The sequence below is a fragment of the Benincasa hispida genome, chromosome 12 (assembly GCF_009727055.1).
Source record: "Benincasa hispida cultivar B227 chromosome 12, ASM972705v1, whole genome shotgun sequence".
NCBI classification, from domain to species: domain Eukaryota; kingdom Viridiplantae; phylum Streptophyta; class Magnoliopsida; order Cucurbitales; family Cucurbitaceae; genus Benincasa; species Benincasa hispida.
In genome coordinates, this window is record NC_052360.1 from 14,751,064 (window position 1) to 14,766,348 (window position 15,285).

Genomic DNA, 15,285 nt, shown 5'->3' on the forward strand with positions numbered 1-15,285 from the left:
TCTAAATTTTAAGCCAGAATTTGATAATAATTTTATTTTCATTTTTTTTTTCTCCGAAAGTTTTAATTACAAAATACGAGTTAAATTACAAATGTAGTCATGAATTTTAAATTTATTGTTAGAAAATATACTCAAATTCTGACTTTAGCCTGAATAAACTGTGATTTTCATCATGAACATCAGAATCCACCTTTTAAATCAAAGATAAATGATAACTTTTCAACCCTTCATAATAAGTGAAAGTGCCATTGACTAATTAAAAACATTTTACAAAATCTAACCACTAAGAATTTTAAGGAAATCATTAAATTCAATCCGAGCCCCATTGAATTTTAAATGTCTGGAATAATTAATTTATGTGTATCAATTTTGATACACAGGATAATTAATGTTTGGAAATTCAAAATGTGTGTTCAATTTACTTTGTAGAAACTAAAATTAAATAATTACTTAATTAAACACAAGAGATCAATTATTGTAAGGGGTCTTTTTAAATATAAAAAATATTTAAATATATTTACACTTTATAGCAAAAAATTTCAAAATTACAAAAACACTTTTGAAATATTTTGCTATAAAACATAAATATTTCTAGGATTTTCCTATTTATAAGAAATTTCCTTAGTGTAGTCATCAAATAAATTTAGCATTATTTGATCAATAAAAATAATGGGTTATTTTCAAATATAAGAAAATGAATCAAAATATTTATAAATATATCACAATATCAATGTCTATTATCTATGTCATGATAGATACTGATGGTAGTATCTCTTGGCCTAACACGACCTATCACAAATAGATTGTAATATTTTTTTATTATTTGTAAATATTTACAACAGTTTTATCATTTAAAATAATTTTTCCAAAAAAATAATATAAGTGAATACTTTATATTAAACTTTTATTAAACATAATTAATTGATTTAAATTACTACAAATAATTAAATTATAATAAATTAATTAAAATATTGATAATCATTATCATAATAATAATTTATATTAAATAGTTAAGATAACATAAAATATTAATTATAAAGATATTAATTGAAATTTATTAAGTCTAATTAAATAGGAAAATCCCAAAAATATTTATACTTTATAGCAAAAAATTTCGAAAGTATTTTGTACTTTTGGAATTTTTTACTATAAAGTGTAACTATTTTTAAATATTTTTTATATTTAAAAAGACTTCTACAATTAATTAAAATTAATAATAATAAGTAATAGATACTAATTTATTAATTAATTAAGTTATATTGTTATCGATCATCTTTCCGATATAAGAATCTCACACTTTTACAGTGTATTAAAAACTCATGTTAGATGAGTTTTGAAATTATCTAAATAATAATATCCCTCATTTTAAAAGCTGAAATTTTGTAAAAAAAACAAGAATATTAAATATCTGCATGTGAAAATATATAAAACAAACATGCTCCAAAAGAAAAAGATTCAAACTACTAACTGCTTTCAAAAGAAGCATTTGTTTTCCAGAATAATTTTGTAGAATACTTCCCCTAAAACCATTATTCCCAAGAATTATACCAAACTCGCACTACCTGGAAACTAAATATTCTCCCAAGGGAGAAAATATGAGCAATTGTACATTGATTACTCATTTACACATTCATCTTTTACTTCTCATTCCATTGAAACAATAATAAAAAATAATAATAGAAAGAATCTTGATAATTTTAGGCCAGCCATTTGTCCCTTTCCTGAATCAGAAGCAATAAAAACAAAGCCTTTCTTCCAGTGAATACTAAAAATGAACAATTCCTGTAGAGATTGACACAACTTTGAATCAATGAAATAATACAGTCATAATAGATGCCTCAATTTTGGTTGGACGTATCAAACTTTTCTGCTCTTTATAACAGTGAACAATCATAAAGGATACATACTGGCTGCAGCTGAAGTGATCTGGTGTGTGAGTTAGGGCTTTATTTTCTCCAACAACTTCTCAGCTTCAATGAATCCGATCGATCCCAATGATAAATATTTTACGAACTTCCACCTGTTTGCGCCCCCGTTTTGGTTTAGAGTTTTGTTGTTGAAATAAACAGTATCAATTGGACATTTCTTGAAGCGCTATCCTAAGCATTTGTTAATAATGTGAAAGGTGAAAAACTGGTTACCTGGGTGTGTAAGGCAGAGCAAAACAATGGAGATGTAGGTGATTGACACTGTTCATTGGTGGCTGATGGAAGCCAAATCTTACAGAGAAAGAAAAGAGAAGCATCAATTTAGAATCATGCTGCTCTGAAGTAAAAGATAAGAACTAAAAGTTAAGTTGAAATCAGAACTGTGAAGCGTTTAGTATTTCATTTCATTTATAAAACAAAAGTTTAAATACAATTGGCTCTTTTTGATCTTTGTGCTTTCAACTTTTGTTGATTTTAGTCTATTTCAAAACGTGACAATTTTCCATCTCTACTTGTAAAATTTTAAAACAAATTTTATTCACAATGGAAACCCTTTAATGCAAATGTATGGCTATAGTTTAAGAAAGTTGGTGAATAGAATGGCATGCTAAAATTTTGATAGAAGTAAATGATTTAAAAATAAAAGTGAAGGAACTAAATTGTTCGATTTTTAAAAGTACAAGGAGCAAAATAGACATTTTGAAAGTATAAGGACTAAAATGGACAAAAGCCGAAAATACAAAGACCAAAATAATATTTAAACCTAAAATGGAATATACAAAGAAAAACCCCGAAAACCAACCGTATTACAAATCTCTTTACCCTGATGGGTTGGCCCTAGTAGTGCAAGGACTTGGTATATTTGGAAATACCTTCAAGATCCAGATTCAAGTTCTACATGAAAAAGCTTAATGACTTAAGAGTCTGATTGTCTTCTAGAGTTGGCTTGAGGACGGAAATGCCTCCTCAAGAACAAGTGGGTTTATATTTCATATCATCGTTGTTCCTATCTATTTCTTGGGAGACTGTTCTATAACCTTTTTATCAAATTTCCAAAAGAAAACCCCAAATGAATTTAGGTAAACACTTTAGTCTATAACGGCCAACCGTTAAGGAGAAATAATGCATTCAACACCAATTCAAGCCTGCCAACAAGGAATTTGGCTAAAACTTCAAAAAGAGAATGAGACTTCATGAGACAAAAATCGAATCCAACCATCAAATCAGACTTTTTTTGGAAAGAATCAAACGTATGCCGATAAACACACACGATGGGCTCACTAGATCAGTCTCACTGACAAGTTGATTTTGTATTTGAGCAGCTGAGGGCCGGATAGAACCCGAACAAAATTACTACAAGGTACTGTAATATTAAATAAGAACTTACAAGATAGACTAAGTAATTTAAGAAACTTGAGCCCTCTCTTTCTGATCATTCAAGCTCTAAAGCCCTAAATTGAATCCATGCCTAACTTCCTCCATCTCCGCCCTTGCTATTTATAACAAATTAGCACAACCACATCTCTAGTCAATTACTAATATACTCTTTAAATTCTAGTAATATTCCTAATCTTATCCTAATGCCATTCCTATAACAATTCCCTTTTAAAGAAATCCAAATCAGAACAATTCAACTCTGGAAGTTCATTACAGCCGAAGTTTCTCAAAGTCATCCACACCTCTTCACCTTGGAAAGAAACCTCTGGTTGTCATTACCTGTTATGCTCAATCAGATTCCAAGAAATGCCTGGAAACTATGTAAAAGAAAACTACTGCAAATCTCTTCAAGTATCTATCCTACATCCCTTCTGCCAATCAGAAAGGCCATCCATCTCTGATACTCCATCATCCCATCTAGGAAATGAAGCTCTATAAGTAAGATATCTTTTCACATTGGACGAAGTTTGTAGTACAACTTGAAAAACAAAACCCGCAGGAATTCACAACTATGGTACATCATTCATCATTAGAAAGAACTAAGTTGCTACCAGGCATCAAGTCCCTAAAGTAGCTTGTTAGGAGATTGGTTTTCAAACACTACTAAAATTTTTCACGATGAATGACCAAGACCATCAGCTAGTGCAAATATTAACAAATTTTTATAAGTTTCCAAAATAATATGTCACAGGCACAAACTAGCCCTATATATAATATTATAAACCAAAAGGCAAATTGCAAAAACCACCCCCGAAGTATAGTGGTAGTTGCAATTATGCCCTTAAATTTTCAATTGTAAAAATTGGGCCCCTAAACTTCTACAAGTATTAAAATTGGACCCTCTACTTACAATAATTGTATAAATTGGACCCAATGATAAAAATTGAACTTTCAAACTTACACAAATGTTACAATTTATACAATTATGTATATTTGAAAATCCAATTTGACACAATTTTAACATTTATATAATTTTGAGGGTTCAATTTCTAAAATTGAAAGTTTAAGAGTATAATTGCAACTACCACCATAGAAGCAATTTGCCCTAAACCAAACATATGAAAGGATTGATACATTGTTAATTCATTTAAATTCATGTTTTCTTTAGTTTTACCCTGCTTTAGCACTTGATTGAAGAGTAAAATATAAACACCGTTTTCCTCCTGAAGACTAGCAACGTAAAGGTTTTGAGAAGTGGTTATCATTTAGAGTACCTGTGCTTTAATCGAGGGGAATCTTGGGATAAAAGTGTCTGCCCCACCTCTAACATGTGACTTACTGATGAAAATAACCAAGATAGAAATGAGCAAAGTCATTATCAGAATTGGCAAGCTGACCAAAGATTTAAAAATGCATTCTCTGTGGGAGGCATTAGGAGGATCTAAGTCATTTGCTGTGGACTGCAGGAGTGTCATTTCACAAACTGCCTTTCGGATCATTGGTGGAGTCCTTTTGGGGTTAGTGGGGCTCGTAATAGGGATAGGCATTCTTTGTTGGAGGAGGTGGTTTTGCTCCACCAGGAAGAAGAAGTTTGGGACATTGGTCACTAGACCATTTTGTAATTATGATACCAATCTTTATCCCTTTGGATTGTAGGTTTTTCTTTTCCTCTTTTTTGAAGTGTTGGACTCTTGTTTTTAAGGCTTGTTTTCGGTATTCCTAATGCCAGGTATTCTTTCATTTTTTGAATGAAAGTTCAGTTTCTAATTCTTATTAAACAAAAGAAAACCCTTGTTTTAGAAGGTGTGCCTCTGGTGTTGGTGCAAAGCACCTATATGGCACACCTGGTTTTTTTTTCCTTTGAAAAGAAAGGGAGAAAGTTGTTTGTTTGGATATCTATATCTTTACTATTTTCTGAAAACGTCAGGGCCACTCAGCATTATGCCCCTACTAACTGTCGTGCAGTTTTTTCCCACCCCAAGACTAGCTTTGAGAATGAGAGGGTTAAAAAAGGGAGGTCAAAGGAAGGAGAGAATACGGTAGGGTGAGGGAATTATATTCTGGTTCTTGTGAAGGTTTAATGCTGATAAAAAGATACCAATAGGTTTTATCAAGTTATAACATGTAAATATACCTTTTGATTTTTAAGGACTTGTTCCCTCACCTCATTGCCTCCCCCTTTCACTTTTTTTTAAACAAAAAACCATAAATGAATTGCAATTAATGATTACATTACCGAGTGAGTAATCTTCGGCTCTTCTCTGGAGATTCCTAACTGTGGGAATGTGCTCCTTGGGAATTACCAATAAATGCCTATAAAGTAATAACCCAATGTAAGAATGCTCTGTAAATGTGTCTTTAATTGCAGAAGATCAGTTGCAACTAACATTTTTGTGGTGGAAAGTCTTAATGCAACCTAGTACAATATAATTACTAGCAAAAAGAACAATAGAAAGAAATAAGATGGCCAATTTCATGTAAATGATTCGTAACTGAAGAAACAAGAACGATTGAAAAATGGCAGTCAAAATCAAAAGATTGACAACAAACCGACTATTTCTTTGTTTCTTAGTAAGTCGTGCGTATATCTCTTTCTAGACTCTCCAAAATTCATAATGGCAATTGACACTCACCATTTAGTGGCCTTATAGAGGCCATCCTCAGCACCTTCGAGATGACAACTCACGAAGGTCATAGATGGCCACTCTCGATGGCCATTCAGAACCTACTACAAACATGTCATAGATGTTAAAAACCAACAAAGTACAAAGGAAAAACGAAAGGGAGAGTATTTAAAAGACTATGATTGAAAGAAGCGAACAATAGCCCCTGAACTCAGCAGATTATCATCGAGGACTTCAATTCACAATCACATCCAATATAATGTACATTGTGAACTAGATCACAACAATGGAAATATTTTGAGGCAGTTCAAAACTTAAAATGTGGAAGACCCTTATGAAAATAAATCCTTTTGCTCACGCATCCAAAACATGGCTTCTTTCTAAATTTTTCCTGCCGCCATTGCTATGCAGGTTTAGATGTGGATTGTACATTGAATATCAAGCAATCAACGAAATGGGTTTACAACAGTAGAATAATTTTTCCTAAAGAAGCTAAACAAATGCAGAAATGAAGATGAAATTGACACAGAAGTATTTTAGAAGCCTCATATCGATAGCAAAACTGAATTAAACCCTAGAAAAGAAAAAGGATTCATTCTATAGATTAAGAGGTTCAAAATACCTGACAGCAGAAGGGTTTATATCTTCAAAAGCAACAACTCTCTCATCCTGCAGAACCCATATATTTAATCAGAGACCCTTCATTCAATCGCCAGTATAAGAGAAGAAGAAACACAGAAAAATGGCTTTATCAGAGAAACGAAAGGAGCAGACAAAATGAAGAAGGTTATTGGCTGTAGAATTAGAAGCTTTCTGGCAGAAAATACAAGATGAAACTGTTGCTGCCATTTTTCTTTTCACAAACTTCTCCGACCAATTTCCCTATTTGCCTCCGAGCTTCTTGATTGGGTATGTATGGCGCTCGAGCAAATTAGCTTTGCCTAAATTAAATCCGATTAATTAAGATGAAAATCAATTATTAATAAACGGGATAAACGGCCTCAAATAAATAAATAAATAAAAGAATAATGGTATGAATCGAATAGTCCAAAATATTAAGTTGAAATGAGATTTGACCTAATGTTGAAATTTTAAGATTTTTGTTCTTTTACTTGCATTAGATCTGAGTGAAATTACCATTTGGGAGTGGAGTGGTGTGGCGACCCATCTCCTTCGTCTTCTTGTCTTGAGAAGTCTTCCAGATTTTAGATAGATAAGCGAAAGTTAAAATTTATTGTTGAAAATTTTCTAATGATCTTACTCCCACCTTGTGTGACCTTCTTTTTAAAGAGAGAATCTGTGCAATGATATATGCTTTGAGAAGGGAGTGCCTGAGCTTACCATTCTGGAGAGCTCGATTGAAGTCCATATTCATGATATTGTGGGTAAGGGTAGAGGTCTCAGGGGGTGTATGTGCTTTATCCACGTCGGACTTTTCCTCTTCCAACAACATCTGTCCTCGTTCATTTATGCTGAATGTGAGTTGTTGGAAGCTAAATATTGATGTGGCCTAGTTTGAAGAGAAAGGTTCAGGTGGGCTCAATGGATTATTTGTGATTATATTAGTCGGTCGATCTTAGGGATGTAAGAGTTTTAGCAAGGATTGGAGTGTTGATATTTTGAAGGGCGAAACTATTTTGGAAGATCTAACCATGGTCGAGTGTGAGTGTCTGGGACCAATCTAAGGTGGATTCTGATGCTTTGGAAGTTATTAATATGTAGAATAGAAAGGAGAGCTCTTTTAAGTGATATCAAGGTCCCAGTGAGAACATCATTTTTATTGCAAACTCTATTAATATCTCTTATTTTTATCACATCTTCGAAGAGGAGATAAAACAACTCATGCTGTTGCAACTTTGATCTGTAAGGTTGTTCTTTGTTCCGTAAGATGTCCGTGTACTTTCCCTCTCATTCATTATAAGAAAGTGAAGGAGTAGTTGGTTAGGTTTCTCTTACGGCAAAATGTGAACTTTATTTCTTAATTAATTTTATGTTATTTATAAATTATATAATTCCAATTTGGGCGCCGCTTCTGCAGCTAAAATTTCTAAATGACCATGATCTTTAAATTCCTCCGTCTCTCATGGCTACTTCTCTAGTGCCCAGATCCTTGTTTCGCATTCTTCATCTTGTTACCACAAGCCCCTTTACTTTGGCCGCTCAATCGTTCAATCCCTTCAAGTTCTGTGCAGCTCGAGCTATGAGTTCTGAGTCAACTCAGTGCCTTTTTCAGTTGAAGTTTGATCCACTTACCGGCAACTCGGAGTGGGTAGTCATCGAAGAAGAGGTTGAAGGAGTTTCAGAGAATTCCCAGAAACCCCTTTTGGCCACAACTTCATATTTGGATATGCTCAATGATTCCACTAGAAACAGAGCGTTTCGCGAAGCCATTGACAAGACTATATCAAAGCCTTGCCGTGTTCTTGATATTGGGTACTTTTTTTAGTCCTGTTTTGAGACTTCTTGCTTTGAAAACGATGAAGAGAAGACGACGGTCCTATTGAAGTTACTGTTTTATGCTCTTGGGTGCTTGTGCGTTTTTCAGTTGATCAAATTTTGTTGTATCTTTTATGAATTTTGATTTTGGAAATGGTTGCTCAGGCTGCAAATGGTTTTTATAGGTGTACTGACTTTGTGGTTAATCTACTATTTCCAGTGCTGGAACTGGTTTGTTATCAATGATGGCTGCACGAGCAATGGACTCGGTCATGGGTGATTCCAAGGGAATGGTTACGGCTTGTGAATCTTATCTTCCAATGGTGAAATTGATGAGGAAAGTCTTGCGTCTTAATGGGATGGAAAGGAAAGTAAAAATTATTAACAAACGCTCTGATGAACTTCAGTTTGGTGCTGATATTACTTCTCGAGCTGATGCCCTTGTGAGTATTCAAATGGTCTTCAACTTTTTTTGGAGAACCCTGTAAACTACAAGATATTCAAAATCAAACATTTGTGGGTAATTATTAGAGGGTGAATAAACAAAGACATTTTGAGTTGTTAAGACTCAAGAAGAAGACAAACAGAAAATTTTGAGTTGTTTCTCACTATCTTGGGTTGTTTCTTCTTCTCTTGTTTGTTTACTCAGTCTTTTTGTCGAGTTTCTTGTCTACTAAAATGTCATTAATATATAGGATATCTTTCAATACAGCTGATCGAAATAAATAGTTTCTTGGACTTTCCTTTGTGAATTCTGAATATTCCAGTGATTGAATCTGCCAAATAATTGAAGGTTAGTGAGATTTTGGACTCAGAACTGTTAGGTGAGGGGCTTATACCGACCTTACAACATGCATATGACAAGCTTTTAGTGGAAAATCCACTGACTGTGCCATACAGAGCAACCATATACGGCCAGGTATTTAAAAAGCCCTTCATTACTACCAAACCTGTCATATTTTTTGTATGGAAGTTTCATTTTCTTCTGAACTTCATATTGTTATGGGTCAAACCATGCAGTATGGGACCTTTTGTATTCATTTCACCATATCAACGAAATGGTTTTTGTTTCCTATCAGTTTGTGTATATATATGTGTGCGCATGCATGTGTGTATGTATGCATGCATGTATGCAGTATGGGACTTGACTGCATTTGCAGTTTCCTTAAACAGTAATGATAACTGTTTCATTGTACAAGGACAAAAGTGATAATATCAAGATTTCAGATTTATCTCTGTTGACTGCATGCATCCGACGGGCTGTGATTGAATGGACTGCAAATCAATAAGTTGATAAAAATACCGTTTTACATTGTTGAAAGTGAGAAGTAGTTCCAAATCCAAAAATTAAGAATCTCTCTCTGTCATTCTCAGCTGGTTGAGAGCACATACTTGTGGAAGCTTCATGATTTATGTAACAACGAAGCAAATGCATGTGATAGCATCCATCTTGCTCCAGTAGGGATGGATCCTATTGTATGTATCAAGCCACAGCAATATGCAATGCATTGTGATGCGATTGCCAATGAAATAAAGCTGGTAATGACCTAAAATTTTGACTTGATTCTCATGATCTTCAAGTGGTTTTATTACTATTTGTTTCAGGGCTTATCCAGCTCTCAGAACCCTTCAGAGTTTTTGAATTTGATTTTTGGAAACGTCCAGAGAGTCATGCTGAAAATGAGTTGCGCATCAAGGCAACTGACAGTGGTAGAGTTCATGCTATAGTGTCATGGTAACCACTTCGTTGTTAATTTGTGATCTATGTTTTCTGCCAAACTTCTTTGACCGAACCACTGCAATTGATTTCTAATATGTGTCTGTAGGTGGATGCTGCAGCTCGATCGTGAAGGAACAGTCTTTTATTCCACTGCCCCAAAGTGGATAAGTCCACCTTTCAATGTAGGTGAGTCATAGACAAGTCATGAGACACACCTTCCTTTGGTATGGTGCCATTTAATTCTACTATGGCCTAAAATCATAGACTTCTTTTTGCTATTCAATTATTCTCGTGTAAAATCAATGTTCCATACTTCGACAGGAGCTGGTGACTGGTGTGACCATTGGAAACAGTGTGTTTGGTTTATCCCAGGCAACGGTGTGTCGATATCCAAGGAAGAAGAAGTTCATTTATATGCTTCTCATAATGATACTACATTCTCATATCATCTGAAGGCTCAAATTCCTGGAGGTGAGGTTTTGCAGCATGGCGTTGATGCTGAGAGTTTTAAACTCATATTGTCACCAGAAAGAATTGCGGTTTATGGAGATAGAGAATGGAGGACTGCAATGTTAACGGCAATAACAAATGTGGTATGATACCCTTTTTACCCCTCCCTTTTTTCTCCCCATTTCTTAAGCACATAGCACATTAATTTGTGCAATATGTTTGCATACCTCCTTATACTTGAACTCTACTATCTGCTGAACCAATTGTTGTCGTCATCTTTGAAATCTTTGTAGTTGCAGGGAAGAGCTTCCTCTGCATGCATGATTGCAGATGATAGTGTTTTCTTAACACTTATGGTTGCTTGCTTTTTGAAAACAACGCTTGTTTTGTCATTGTTTCCTGGGATTCGAGAAAAGGGTGCCAAGTATTTGCAGGCTGTTTCTCATGCAAATGGTATCTGTACGGATAGTATAAAAGTTATTGAAAAGAGGAAATCATGGTTGACCGTACATGATACATTTGAGAAAAAGGTGATATATTTACTGACCCACCTCGCATTCCCCACTTTCATGCACTGCTGCATGCTTCTCTTTATTTAACAGTTCATTGTAATTTAAATATGTTTTAAGGTACTTAGTGTTTGAGTTTGAACCTTTTGCTCCACCTAAGTTCTGCTTACTGATTTTTGTTCAATCTTTAGGTTGACTTGCTTATCAGTGAACCATTCTACTACGGAAATGACAATGCACTCCCATGGCACAACCTGCGGTTTTGGTGAGAAATTTGCTCAGAAATGCAATCTCGTCTATTAGATGTTAGAGAACACAAAGACATGTTATCTAGATACCTATTGGCAATGTTGAGTACATGGTTTTCTCTGTGACAGTTTTTACTCAACTCGACGTGTTTAGATCCAAATTACATCTTTAAACTGCAATATTGCAACCATTTTGGCAAAAGAATTTTTTTTGCCCCCTCCCCCCCAAAATCTCTATGCAGTTCCTAAACGAGATGCACAACTTTCTAATCTATTAGGACATACAAAATAATTCACCATAACTCAAAGGCACAAGTTGCTACTGGCTGTTTCCCTGTAGAGTTCACCCTTGTTACCAAATCTAAATTCAATTTTTGTCACTGTTGGCTAGTTCCGTCAATTGGCATAACTTCAGTCAAATAAGTTTAGTGTTTAACTTGTCTAAAATGCTTTTCCAGGAAGGATAGAACGATGCTCGATCCGGTCCTGTCTGATGATGTGCTAATAATGCCTAGTAAAGGCATCTTGAGAGCTTGTTTAATGTCATTGCCTGTAAGACCTCTCTTTTCCTTGAAAATGCATGATCCAGGCCAAAGTTGTCTTTGTCACTTGATGGAAATTCTTAGTATGCTTGTTCAATGCCGTTTCAAGGATCTATGGAGCAGCCGTCGTCGATTGGGAACAATTGAAGGTTTTGATCACTCTGTTACAAATGGCACATTGGGAGCTTGTGGACCTGAAGGACAAGAAGGCCCATGTCTGGCTTTCTACATCTGGCAGTGTGGAGAATATGAGGTTAACTTGTTTAAACAAAACATTAACAATAAAAATTTCTTGAAAAGAACAAGAATATCAATGACACTGATATTGGTGCAACTGTCTTGAAAACTTTCAGGAACTCAGTGGGATATTTACATTGATGGAGTTTGATTTCTCGAAACCAATAAGCCCTTGTAGCGGGAAAAGCCAGGTATTGCAATACTTTTCATCCCCATTTTGTCTGGTTTTGGGCTTTTGAGAATATATATTTGTTTTTTTAAATATTCTGTGTTTGAGAAGCAAGCTTCTAATTCTAAATGGCTCATCGAATATCTGAATAAACCCACATTCTTCAATAAATAGAACTGTCTGAATGAAGCGACAATTTTTTTGTTCGTATGTTTCTAAATCCAAATGTTCATGTTGGAAAAGGACAAGAAGAAAATAAAGTTTCTCTTCTGTTTTTGAATTTGAAAGAGGATCAGTAGCCATTGTGAAAAATTCTCTTGGGGCTTTTATCTGAGGAATAGGAAAGTAGAAAGATGTTTTTTTCAGAAAAAAGAAAAAAGAAAAACAGGGACAAAAACCTATCACAATGTGATACCCTCTCCAAACGAACTTGTACAAGCACACACTCAAATATTCTAGGCACTGTTTGATAACTATTTTGTTTTTCATTTTACGTTTTTGAAAATTATACTTGTTTTTTTTTTTCACAATTTTCTGGTGAGCCTTTTACCTTCTTTAAAAACACATTTGAAATCTAAGCCAAATTTTAAAAACAAAATCAAGTTTTCAAGGCTCCGTTTGTTAACCATTTTATTTTTGGTTTTAGGTTTTTGAAAATTAAACTCATTTCCTTTCAATTTCTTACAATGTTTTGCATCTTTCTTAAGTACACGAGTTTAATTCTTAGCCAAATTCCGAAAACTACTTTATTTAGTTTTCAAAATTTGACTTAGTTTTTAAAAACATTGATAAAAAGTAGATAACAAAACAAGAAATTTAGAGGTGGAATGAATGTTTATAGGCTTAATTTTCAAAAACTAAAAATAAAAAACCAAATGGTTACGAAATGGGGTTTAAGTTTTCAAATTTTGGCTTGGTTCATGAAAATGTTTTTGAGTAGATAATAAAGCAAGGAAGCTATAGCAGGACAGTAGTAGTGCTAGAAGTTTAATTCTCAAATAATAGAAAAAAAGAAGTTATCAATTGGGGGTCTAATAATTTAAAATTCTTATTGTCTAGTCTTGAGTAAACAAAAAGCCTATTTGAGACGTAGTATGATGTGCCACGAGTGTAATAATACAAGGAAAATATACCCTCAAGATGCCCTAGTTATCATATAGACCCCAATTTTCTTACCACTATCTCAAGGTATAATTATAGGTAGCAATCTTGTTAGATGATATATAATTAAATTTATCTTCATCCAAAAGTTTAAGTTTTTTGGTCAATTGATGATTTAAGATGGTATCGAAGTAGGTGGTCCAGGAAGGTTATGTGTTCAAACCCCTGCAATGTGATTTCCTCTCCAATTAATATTTGATTTCCACTTGTTGGGTTTTCTTCATATTTCGAGCTCACAAGTGAGGAGTATTAGATGATATTAAATGTGCCTTCACCTATCTGCCTAAGCTTTTGAGTCAATTGGTGATTTACGATAGTATCAGAGCAGATTGGTTTAGGATATCCTGTGTTCAAACCCTTGCATTGATGTTTCCTCCGCAATTAAATATATATGATCTAACAAATCTCAACTTCAAGCCTGATAAACCATACAAATCCTGAGGAATAGGACCATACTCCATTGATATATAATCAACATTGACCTTTCTCTTTCAGGTTAAGGTATCCAAGGCTGGAATATGTCATGGAATTGTACTGTGGATTGATTGGGTAATAGATTCAAAGAATTCCATTGTCATATCCACAGGCCCAGGTACTAGCCTTCAATCTCTAAGAAATTCTGATACTGACATTGTTTGCTGGTGATTTAACTCCTCATTTCATGTCATAACTCCTCATTTCATGTCATAAACTGATTCAGATAAAAGATACTGGAAACAAGGAGTTAAGCTTCTTGCCAAACCCGTGGCAATTGGAACTCGAGCTTCGGGTGAGGACACCGAATCCTGCTCTGCTGCCATCGAAGCATCCTTTGATCCATCAACGGGTGAACTCGACATACGACATTCTTTTTTGTAATACAGTAAAACTTTTGGTTCTCGATCTCTGAATTGCAACTTCTTTGTTCAAGAGGCATGAATCAAGTCAAATCTCATATGATTTTCTTCTTTATTTAGATGAAAGGGTCATTTAGAGCTCCTTACAGTCGGAATATTTGGCATTTTTGGTGATTTAAGATCCGAATTGCAACTTCTTATTTATTTTTAGATTAAGTTGCCTAAATAGGTTGTTATGGTCAGTTGTTTTATTTTAGTTCTCATACTCTTTATAGTTCTCATATGCTCGCATTTATTTTTAGCAAAGTTCGTCTAGGCAAAACAATATATCCTTACAAAAGGGTAAAGGGTGTGAATTCTGTGTGAATTCTTACTTCCACATTTTAAATTAAAAAGTAAATAATTATCTGAATTTTTATAAATAATTAATGACAAAAATAAAATTCAAAGAGAATTATTCTAAAAAATAGGGTTGCTAAATTGTAGATGGAGTACACGAGTTCGACAAATAGTGTACCATATCTACTATTTAGGGGTAAATCGTGTAAATGTCCATGATTGGGTAAATCATGTATTTGGTACATGAGTTACGTTACATGGATAATAGATTTGTCAATTGAATGTCAATTAATGGTGCATGGGGTCATATGCACATCAAAAAATCATGTAAATAATCCACAATTTGTGTGCATATTTCTCCTTGATTTTGAAAGATCTTTTTGGGTTGGTAATTTGAAAATAGATTTTTATTCTACATTTTTATTTCGCGTTTGATTTATTAAAAATATATTTTTCAATGTTAAATAAAAATATTACAATAACAGTCTAGTAAATTTTTGATTAAAAATGGAATCAAAATTTTAATTAAATATGGATTTAGTCCTTAATAAAGATTTAAATTAATTACCTTAACTGAACTTAGTCAATTAGAAAGGGCAAAAATAACCTAATAACATAGAGAAATAGTACTTAAAAAAAAGAAAGAGAAATAATATTTTGAATGAAATAAAGTCTAGATTAGAAAATTTTCTACAAATTAGGTTTTTCT

At 33.7% G+C, this 15,285-nt stretch overlaps 2 protein-coding genes across 16 annotated transcripts; one reads left to right on the top strand and one right to left on the bottom strand.

Moving 5' to 3' along the window:
* Positions 1-1,436: 1,436 nt before the first annotated feature.
* Positions 1,437-7,403, bottom strand: LOC120068080 (bifunctional adenosine 5'-phosphosulfate phosphorylase/adenylylsulfatase HINT4). 9 transcript variants are annotated; one of them, XM_039019773.1, is made up of 8 exons: positions 7,271-7,403; positions 6,757-6,870; positions 6,552-6,598; positions 5,939-6,033; positions 5,542-5,618; positions 4,580-4,643; positions 2,142-2,219; positions 1,437-2,020 (listed from the first exon to the last, which is right to left on the bottom strand). In XM_039019773.1, exons 4-8 carry the CDS (start codon positions 5,998-6,000, stop codon positions 1,939-1,941), a joined length of 363 nt encoding a protein of 120 aa, XP_038875701.1. In that variant the 5' UTR covers positions 6,001-6,033; positions 6,552-6,598; positions 6,757-6,870; positions 7,271-7,403; the 3' UTR covers positions 1,437-1,938. The 9 variants fall into 9 exon arrangements, with proteins under 9 accessions (XP_038875701.1, XP_038875703.1, XP_038875702.1 ...); XM_039019775.1 differs by having other exon boundaries at positions 5,939-6,030; positions 6,704-6,870; XM_039019774.1 differs by having other exon boundaries at positions 6,704-6,870.
* LOC120068078 (protein arginine N-methyltransferase 7) lies at positions 7,327-14,488 on the top strand. Of its 7 annotated transcripts, XM_039019760.1 has the most exons (15): positions 7,675-7,797; positions 7,968-8,362; positions 8,586-8,808; positions 9,159-9,284; positions 9,740-9,904; positions 9,982-10,100; positions 10,192-10,271; positions 10,407-10,678; positions 10,829-11,065; positions 11,236-11,309; positions 11,751-11,844; positions 11,944-12,087; positions 12,188-12,262; positions 13,897-13,993; positions 14,102-14,488. In XM_039019760.1, exons 2-15 carry the CDS (start codon positions 8,013-8,015, stop codon positions 14,257-14,259), a joined length of 2,214 nt encoding a protein of 737 aa, XP_038875688.1. In that variant the 5' UTR covers positions 7,675-7,797; positions 7,968-8,012; the 3' UTR covers positions 14,260-14,488. The 7 variants fall into 7 exon arrangements, with proteins under 7 accessions (XP_038875687.1, XP_038875688.1, XP_038875690.1 ...); XM_039019759.1 differs by having other exon boundaries at positions 7,327-8,362; XM_039019762.1 differs by lacking the exon at positions 7,968-8,362 and having other exon boundaries at positions 7,680-7,797.
* Positions 14,489-15,285: the final 797 nt, after the last annotated feature.

Excerpts from the sequence above, each read along its gene's own strand:
- LOC120068080 (XM_039019767.1), bottom strand. The coding sequence starts at position 6,778 with ATGGCAGCAACAGTTTCATCTTGTATTTTCTGCCAGAAAGCTTCTAAT. Across the intron at positions 6,599-6,703 it reads CCAATAACCTTCTTCATTTT|GATGAGAGAGTTGTTGCTTT; the intron begins GTCTGCTCCTTT and ends TGGGTTCTGCAG. Across the intron at positions 2,220-4,579 it reads TCCCCTCGATTAAAGCACAG|ATTTGGCTTCCATCAGCCAC; the intron begins GTACTCTAAATG and ends TTTCTCTGTAAG.
- LOC120068078 (XM_039019759.1), top strand. The coding sequence starts at position 8,013 with ATGGCTACTTCTCTAGTGCCCAGATCCTTGTTTCGCATTCTTCATCTT. Across the intron at positions 10,101-10,191 it reads GTTCATGCTATAGTGTCATG|GTGGATGCTGCAGCTCGATC; the intron begins GTAACCACTTCG and ends ATGTGTCTGTAG. Across the intron at positions 10,272-10,406 it reads AAGTCCACCTTTCAATGTAG|GAGCTGGTGACTGGTGTGAC; the intron begins GTGAGTCATAGA and ends ATACTTCGACAG.